The following is a 9,958-nucleotide window of genomic DNA, read 5'->3' on the forward strand; positions in this document are numbered from 1 at the left end:
AATGGCTGTTAAAATACATTTTTGAAAACGAGTATCTTAAGTATCATCTAAATATATCCTTTCGCCCAGGGGTTTTGTGGTCTCAGTCGAATTTAAGTAATAAGTGAGTAGGGAGGAAATGTCTAAAAGAAGGAAATCATATAGTTATAGGATCAAATTATTCGCTGGAAGCTGGTTAGACACACATCCTGTTGCCTTGGATGGTCATCTGATCATTGCTTCTGACATTTTCATGGTTTTATGGATCTGGGATATTATATGCAAAACTCCCAGGTCCCTCCTCAGTCACCGGCCCGCGGGCAGGCCCAGCTGGGACACTTCATCAATATCCGCTATCCACAGCCCTGACACATTCAGATCTAGAAAGTACACCACTGTTCCACCACAAGAAGGACAAAGGTGTTCGAGTTAATTCGAAAGGGGGCATAATTCAAATAACCCTCAGAGAAATTCAGTTATATAAATCTAAGAACTGTCTAAGAGCTGGAGAATTTGTTTTAAAAAATCAATATCTCCCCAGATTGTTACTGATCCATCCTCCAGTCCCGCCCTGCAGCCCCCACCCCGCTAGGCTGCGCCAGCAGCTGTAGTATCTGTATCACCTAACTGCCAGGCCAGTCCACGGGTCCCAAGTATGGGACCTACCTGTACCCACCCGGCCCCCAGAAGTGCCCAGGCTGCCCTACAGAGAGGCTGGGTTTGGTGTCCTTACCCCCTTGGCTATAACTAAGACAGATAAGTCTCATTGACTCAAGAGCACCAGGTTTTTTAAAACAACAGGGTCATCTCTGATCCTCCCAAGACCCACGTGGCTAGCGTTACAGGTCTCAGTCACAGTACCTGCCATTCTCTGTTCAAATATTGATCTGCAATTGATTGAAACTCATCATGGAATTCATAGCTGTGGAGACGACTATACAAAGTCCTAACTCACTAATAATTATCTTGAATACAATTAAGTCACCAGTAAGATTAATAATGATAATAATAATAATAATAAATCAGATTCTCAGCCAGGTGCTGGTGCTCACGCCTGTCATCTTAGCTGCTCAGGAGGCTGAGATCTGAGGACCACTCTTTGAAGCCAGCCCAGGCAGGAAAGGATCAATGATCTGAAACTGCATGACATTCTGAGGAAGGCCCGGTGAGTTCCCACGCTGTACTGCTCCTGCCTCCTGGACGTGAGTGGTCTGTGCACTGTGTCCACGCTGTATGCTCCATCCCCCTGCCCATCAGCGGGGAGCTCTTCCATCATGAAGATCAGCCATCGTAATAGGAGCCCAGGACACAGGAGCAGACAGGCTGTTGACCTAGAGATGCTGAAGAAAAGCCACAAAATGCTTTCCTGACATGAGAAGGTGCAAGCCCTTGACTCTGCCAGGAAGGGGGGAAAATATTCCAAAATTTAAAAAATGGGGTAGTGTGGTTACTAAGATCTACAGTAAGAAAGAATCTACCAGTGAAATTGTAAAGAAAAAGTAAACAAATTATGTGATGGCCGAACTTCAGTCTACAAAGATTTTGGCTGCTGTGCAGGATAAGAGCACAAATCAAAAGGGAAAAATGGTACTAAATTGACAGGGGTTTAGTATCGGTTCTGGTAGTAGAAATTCCCTGGCATTCTAGAAACATATCCATGCCAGATAAAAGGGGCCTCTTGTACGTGAAAATGCCCACGAAAGTAGGCTTTGGAGAGTGCTACCACACTCAGAAAAAAACAAAACCAAAAACAAAAAACCCACTGTTTGCAAGGTAGAATGTATGGTAAATATGTGTTAGCATGTTAATGTCACGAAGTATACATATGTTTCATAGCACTGCAGAACATAAACATGGAAAATGCTTGTCAGGGAAAAGAAAATTAAATGTATAGATGAAAGAAAAACTATTGTTTTCTCCATTAAGGACAGCATCTTACAAAATATCTTTCCCAATTTAAAAGTTGTAAACACCCAATTTGTGACATAAATATATTTCTACAGGAGGGCAAAGAATGACAATGAATTTTTTTTTTTGGTCCAGTTGTGGGGCCTGAACTCTGGGCCTGGGCGCTGTCCCTCAGCTCTTCAGCTCAAGGCGAGCGCTCTACCACGTCAGCCACAGCATCACTTCTGGCTTTTTCTGCTTATGTGGTGCTGAGGAATCGAACCCAGGGCCTCATGCATGCAAGGCAAGCGCTCTACCACTGAGCCACCTTCCCAGCTCCTGACAATGAATTTTGTGACAGAATTTTGAAAAAGGCTTTAAGGCAATGAGGTTTTTCTGAAGTTAAAATTTAATGTAGGAGCCACAGCACCACTTCCAGCTGTTTCTGTGTATGTGGCACTGAGGAATTGAACCTAGGGCTTCATGCGTGCTAGCAAGCACTCTACCACTGAGCCACATTCCCAGCCCCCCATGATTTTTATAAAGGTTTTATTGCTCTTAAAGCCACTTAAATTGACCTTGCTCTCCAGTGTTCTACCCCACTGGTTTTTGGTTTTGATTTGTGGCGATCCAGGGAATGATTGCAGGGCTCCGCTCCTCACAAAGCCCTGACAGCTAGCTCCCTCCCACACCACCAGCTAGTGCTGAAAGATTACAGTACAAAGAGAGCATGGGGCAAAAGAGTATACATTCTACAGCTTAGCAAACTTTCAGATAGAAGAAAAAGCAAGCCAGGCAGCACTAAAAATGTAAGAGCCTGGTGAAGTGGTTTTCGTGATGTCCTCTGCTTCTGGGCATTCATCGTTTTCATTCTGAATGACTAAAGTCTGTGTCAATATTTTCAAACTGCTGGTGTCAGCTTACAGTGAAGAATGGAACCAAGGCAGAGAAGCCAGTACCCACCTGCATACAATGGCACTTGGCTTAGAGAATATGGAAACTAGCCCTCTCTTGTTCAGGGCTCTGGGGAAAAGCCAGAATTATGAATAAGCTGTCCTCCCCTCCCCCTTGAAATGACAAGGATGGAAATTCTATCTGAGGAATTGCATATCTACTGATTTCCTTGATTTGGTCTAAAAGAAACAGGAGCAAAAAGTATGTAATATATATATATATATATATATATATATATATATACACACACAAGTATATACATATATATAAAATTATATATACATATATATATTAAACTTCCCCTTTTTCTGCTCTATTGTCTTCATGCTTTTGTGTCCTTCTCTGACATTTCCTGCCTGGATGATTAATTCTAGCTCTTCTTTCTTTTCCAAAAAACATAGGCTCTTTAATTGGAGGGAGGCATATTTACGGATTGGCAGTCAGTGAAAAATCAATGTGACTCTAGAGAGTTTAGGATTGTGTGTCGTGCTGTTTAAGAGAATACGACCTAACCATGGGAGCCGCAGACCCCAGCAGGGAATCTATCTTGATGTCTCCTCCTTGTTATTTCTTGAGACTTCCTTCCTAGGTCCATATATGTCTGTGGATGTATGTAATGAACAAAGAATTAAGGAAAATACTTGGTGATGTGAAGCATTTATAAACAGTGTTTCTCTTTGTTAGAAGAATAGAGAGTGGAGATTTGAACTCAGAACTTAAGGCAGACAGGAGAAGAGCACTCTGAATGGGACTGCTACTCTCAGTAAGGTGCCGAGGCCAATGGGCAAAGCGTATTGGAGACTATGGCAACATTGGTCAGGTGTTCTAGAAGAGTCCAGAATGTGAGAGAATAGATAAGACAGGACAGCCCTTAGCGAATCAGCCTCATCCGTCACGATAATGACTAAACTCCTCAGCAGGTACCTCTCGTGAACAGGGCTTGTTCTCAGGATCACACTGCCAATAAGATGAGGCTGAGAATGACATGGAAAATATCGTCTGGAGCGGTTCGTGTGCAAACCTCATTTGCTTTTCAATGGCTGCCCCGATACCTTTGAGGCAATGACACTTTGAAAAGTAAGCAGCAAATACACAGGGAAATCCGAACGTGGCCCTTCTCTAGTTTCCTCATAATCATTTCTCCAAAGTCTGGCCATGTGGTTTTGCACTCAATCAGTAGTGCATGGGAGCTTTGGGTCTATGAAGTCTTTCACTGTTCCAAAGGGGCCTGGGGTTCAGGAAGGGTTGACTGAAATCCATATGACAACAATGCAGTGCTAACCACACAGCGTTTCAGATTGGAGCTGGGTGAATCTGCTTGATTGGAAGGTAAGGCTGCAAGACAAAAGGAAAGCATTATCCTCTGTCACACTGAAGGTCTTTGTCCTGTTCCTTCTGATTTTCGACGTGGCTTGCTAGATTGATATTGTTCTTTTCTTCAAACAAACCAAAGGGGGAAGGGAGTGGGAACCATTTTTTAGTGAGAGAAGAAGTAACAGAAATGTTTTAATAGACAAAGGTAATAAGGGTTTTTAAATGACAAATAGAATACATGAATCTATCGAAAGGAAACCATTTTCCTGTACCTGGCATCTTTATCATGCTATCCCAAGTCTAGTTTAGAATAATCAGCCAAGAAGGGTTACCTATGAGTGCTATCACTCAGGCTCTGTAACTGATCCTGATTTCCTAAGATGAAGGGTGGAATGGTGAAGTAGGGCATTCCTTAAGACCCGGCAGGGCGATTCTCACCGAGGTGGAGAGCAGCGTCTAAGTTCTCACATCTCAGAGGGGTTGAGGTAACCCAGTGTGGTGACTTGCAGGCCAAGGCTTCCTCTGGTGTGTGTGATACTTGGTATTTCCAAAGTAGTCACCGTGTGCCATGAGAGACAACCTTGCATGACCCTGCATGCAATGTCTGTGAGCCAGGGGAATGCTGAGCTGCAGGCTTCTGTATTCAAATCTCAGCAGATTTGAACCACAGTATTAGAACCACAAGGTTGCTTCCAACGCAGACCTACTAAGTCAGAAGTGACATCTAGGTGTAGCAAGCCTTTTTGTGGATCTGGATGTAGCTGATTAAAGCTGAGGAAGTGCTGTCCTGGAATTTCTCGTGCCTCTGTGGAAGGAAAGAACCGACGGCTTGTGTCTCACTAAGCGGCTGCACACGGGGACTGGCCTCAGCCTTCTGCGAGCATGAGGAGCAGCAGATGCAGCAAGCTTGTGAGCTGTGTCACATACCACCTCCACTCCCAGAAGCAGCACGAACGTGATCACCTTGATCATCTGAAGTCAGCTGTCACACCAAAAGAAATTCCTAAGTCATCATCAAAATCTGCTTCGTAGAATATTCCCCACTCATTCGTGGATCCGGAGTTTCCTGGTTGTTCCACACTTACACAAACCCATGTTTGATTCATAGAAGTGAGCCACTTAATTCCCTCTCTCTTGTGTGTGTGTGTGTGTGTGTGTGTGTGTGTGTGTGTGTGTGTTTGTGCAAAATAAAAATGACTACAATAAAAACTGCTGACTCTAAAATTCTGTGATTCAGACATTCAACCATTTTGTAGGAGGGTCAGCATATGGTAACATGTTTGTGCTTGGTATTTTAGCAGTACACACACACACACACACACACACACACACACACACACACACACACACACACACACATACAGAGAGATAGAAATAAAGGAGAGAAAGAGAGACTCTTTGTTTAAGTAATCCCTAAAGAATTGTATCTTTAACCCTATTGCATTATTGGTGGAAGTGTACACTTGTTCAACCACTCTGGAAAGCAGTATGGAGGTTCCTCAAAAGACTCCACATAAAGCTCCCCTATGACCCAGCAATCTCACTTTTGGGCATTTACCCAAATGATCACAAACAAGACCATACTAAAGCTACCAGCACAACTATGTTTATCGCAGCATTATTCACCATAGCTAAGATATGGAACCAATCCAGATGCCCCTCAGTAGATGAATGGACCGAGAAAAAGTGGTATATATACACAGTGGAATTCTATGCCTCCATCAGAAAGAATGACATTGCCCCATTTGTTAGGAAATGGAAAGACTTAGAAATAAATTATATTAAGTGAAGTAAGCACAGGCCCAAAGAAACATAGCTCCATGGTTTCTCTTATTCGCGATAACTAGTATATGTCTATGACAAACAGAAAAAGTCAAAAGCTATGTACATATGTACATATGACCATATAAGTTGATATTAAGTGAAATGAACCCCATGATAGGACACAAGAGGTTTTATCTTTGTTGCTGTTGTTTTTAATATACTTATAATACACTATGTGATTTTTTTGTTTCTTTTGTGTGTTCTTCCCCCATGGTATAACCCTGTTGTCACTGCATTTGATTCTGGTGCCCTGAATCTTGTATATACATTTTTGTAATATAGGGAGGGGAAGGGAAATAACAAAATGCTGAAATAAGGATACAGGTTGACCCATTGTAACAATGAGATGTACAAGACACAATGTTGAAAACGAAATTTACAACTTGGTGGGGAGGAGTTGGAGAGGTGGGGAGGGAAGGGATGGTAGGGGAAAAACAATGCTCAAAAGAAAATGTACTCATTACCTTACTCATGTAACTGTAACCCCTCTGTATAGTATCTTTACAATAAAAATATATTAAAATCATTAGATCAAAACCAAAAAAGGAATTGTGTTTTTATAAAACTTCAGCAAAAGTAACACAGGTTTTGTTTTTGTAGGGAAAACTTGTGGGGATAATAGTATTTTACAACCCTATCCTTTGAAAGTGGCAGTATTCACCCAAGCATACAGATGTTCTTGTCTTTGATAAGCTTCAGTAGTTAAATATTCTTCCCAGGAAAATCTGCATACAAAAGAGATTTTTGTTTCCTTAAGATGACTGGCTTAGAAAAGATCTGTGGACAGTTTTACTGAAGAAACTCTTGTACCATGGAGGTCCATCTCTTTCTCTTTATTCTGGTCTTTTGGTCCACAATTTTATCAGGTAAGATACAAACACCTATGACTACTTGTAGCAATCAATGGAGTGAACTATTAATACCATTGTGTAGATTTTTCATTTGACCTTCCAAGTGAATCATTGACCTCTTCTTTAGTTTTGCATGAACCAAATCTGGAGAACTCCTACGTTTACTGATAAGAGAAGCATAATTAAAAAAAAAATCAACTGCCATGTCTGGATAGATAATCTTTTCAGAATTAAAGAGCTAGGTACAGATTTAAAAATAGTGAAGATAGTATAATAGTTCTGTCACCTTCTAGCTCACTCATATAAAGTATTGAGCTAAAGCGATTAAACCCAAATATCACGAGTGACTTTTATAGTCCCTTGGCTGTTTCTATATTCCATCTTTAGTCTTGTGGATGGTGAAAACTCCTTCAAAAAATGAAACTACAAAAGATTAATCGTCTTTCCATGGAGCCAGACATAGAAGAAAAAAATATCTAGACAAAAGGTCAACAATTTTGCTGCATGGGAATTTCCACTCAGGTAGTTTAGTTTTATCTTCATTTAGTAAAGGTAATAAATGAATGCAAAGTCTAGACATTGAATATTGTTCTACAACCCCATTTCTTCCACTTCATCTGCAAAACTGGAAAGTTGCCATTAACCAGTCATTTTTTTCATAAAAATTGGTTATTAACAGGATTAATTTCACAACATATTCCCTTTGTCTCTAGATCATATCCTTCTAGAGATTTCTGATATGATTTTATTCTTTCCTATAGTAATACAGAAAACATTAGGATGTTGCTAATATTACGAGTGCATACCATAAAGCCATACTCGTTCTTCTTAAATTTATTTACATTTAATGAAAATTAAACATAAATATAGAACACGATTATAACAGCTCAGAGATTCTAATTAGTTGAAATTCTTAGCAAAAAGTTTGAAAAAGTACAGTGCATTCTGGGCAATCTGCTCTGCTTTAAGGTGTAAAACATATGGTTCTGACAAGACTTTAAATCTCACCAACTTTCAATAGAGGCTGGCAATTTGATTATGCATTTGCTTCTCTTTCCCTAAAGGAAGACCTCTTTCCATATGTCAAAACCCACTAGAGAGTATCTTCAACTTTTTAATTTCCTTCTGCTTTCTACCAACTTTATTCAGTTCAACAAAGTTTGTGCCTTAGACCAGACATCCCTTATCTTGATACTTAGAGAACACTAGAAACTCAGTGGACATGGAGTTGTGATGACCTTTCCAGCTTTCAGCCAGGCAGTTTGCAAACACAGCATTATGAGGAAGCGTATCACTTGATCTAGTTCTGATGTCCTTCCTGATATAAAGTTTAACAGAGATATTTTTACACCTTCCAATTGTACAATACTTGATATTTAAGAATATGTCTATGGTGATTATATTTATTATGGTACACCATAAGTAGAGACGGACGATGACCCAAGGCAGCTACATCAATAAAATTTGGATTATAAAAACAGACGAGATTCTCAAGGTACGTAGTTCACGTCTATAATCCCAGGTCTGTGCAGGGAGTGTGTACCAGGTATCATTTGCTCAAGCAGCCTGGGGAATAACAGTACACTAACTGAAAAATTATTGTGTGAAAAGGAGTGTGATTCAAGTGGTAAAGCACTTTCTCAGCAAACTGTAGGCCCAGAGTTCAACACCAGAATCACCATTAACGCAAAAGCAATGATAAACAGTTTTTTATGAGACCCTAGAAAACGGAGTCTAGCTTTATGAAATTGAGGGAGGGAAAAAAAATAAGGTGTCTAGAACTCATGGGGGTTCTTCAGTTCAGTAGTGATGTGTGTTATGAGGTCATTTTGTGCAAGTCACATGTCTGTAGCTTAGTCATTTTTCCCAGTGTACTAACTGATTGCCTATCAAAACTCCCTCATCTTCTCTCCATGGTGTCTCACCCACCCATAACTCCGAGGTTAGAACAGATCTTTGTCTCTCTGGAGGAAGACATCTCCCAAATGAATAGTAGATGGATAATGTCCCGTATCTTCCCTCATGCAGCTGTGAGTAGTCATCCACCGAAGTACAGGCTTGAGAGATGCAACAAGGTGAAAGGAGCCTGCAAACCATTCTGTGATGACGTGGAATATGATTACGGCTACTGCATCCTGTGGAGAAACCAATGCTGCGTGTAAAGCAAAAACCAGAGGTTCCACTGAGCACCCAAACAGGTCTGGAGATGCCTCCAGCTTACTGGCCAATGGGAGAGAAAGAAAATGCTTCCAACTAACTGTCCATGGAAACAGGCACTTCTTGGTTTTCAGTATACCCCTTGACATACAAAAACGAATCCTCGTTCATTGGAAATGTACGTGCCTCAGATGGATGAACAGATTAATCAAGCAAGGACACAGGCTGGTGACATTATAATCTCATTATGGACTTTTGCAGGCCAGATCTCCTCATTACTTCTTAAATTTCTCCGCTCTCTCCTTAAATGTATATGTTTGGATGATACACATTGATGTTTTGATTTATATACACGTACCACTCAATCATCACTACAATCTGGGAAGGAAACACACAGCTACTTCTTAGAGTTTCCTCCTGCCCTCTGTACTCCTTTTATTCCTATTCCTCTTCTCTATCTCCATAGGGAACTGATAGATTTACACTTGGTGATTAAATAGCAATTTGCATACAATTTGTGCTTTACTTTTTTCCTATATTCAGCATGATTTTAAGGTTTCTGAAGCTAACTCTGGCCCTTTTCCTATGCCTTTAGTTGATTTGTATTGGGTTTCCTTGTTTTCAAAGAACAAAAGGAGGATGAGGGAAGTCACCTCACTATGACTGACATGTATCCCAGAGATGCAAGAACGGCTGGACAGATGCAAGGCAGTTGTTATGGTAAGAAGAGGACACCAGCTACTATTTTCTTTTATAGGTTATCATTTCAAGGGGTGTGAAGTGCTGGAATAAGTACAAAACCTCTTCATGCCAATGGCTCTTAACAAGATAGTTTCAGAAAGAACGTGGCTCCATGTAATACAGTTCCTATATGACAGAAATGGAAGTAACAGCAAATTGAAAGGGGAAGAAATGCAAACTTCTTCTCTAAGATCCAGATAACGCAAGGATGAATAATTCTCTCCCCCTTTATTTGGCATGACGCTAAAAGT

At 40.7% G+C, this 9,958-nt stretch overlaps 1 protein-coding gene across 1 annotated transcript; it reads left to right on the forward strand.

Annotated features, from left to right (window-relative positions):
• The first annotated feature begins 6,695 nt into the window (after positions 1–6,695).
• On the forward strand, positions 6,696–9,484 carry LOC138827724 (beta-defensin 110-like). Its single transcript, XM_070023333.1, has 2 exons — positions 6,696–6,824; positions 8,838–9,484. The coding sequence occupies exons 1-2, from the start codon at positions 6,770–6,772 to the stop codon at positions 8,969–8,971; spliced, it is 189 nt and encodes a 62-aa protein (XP_069879434.1). The 5' UTR covers positions 6,696–6,769; the 3' UTR covers positions 8,972–9,484.
• The last annotated feature ends 474 nt before the right edge of the window (positions 9,485–9,958 follow it).

The sequence above is a fragment of the Dipodomys merriami genome, unplaced genomic scaffold (genome assembly GCF_024711535.1).
Source record: "Dipodomys merriami isolate MVZ:Mamm:240054 unplaced genomic scaffold, mDipMer1.0.p SCAF_16, whole genome shotgun sequence".
In the NCBI taxonomy this organism is placed as follows: domain Eukaryota; kingdom Metazoa; phylum Chordata; class Mammalia; order Rodentia; family Heteromyidae; genus Dipodomys; species Dipodomys merriami.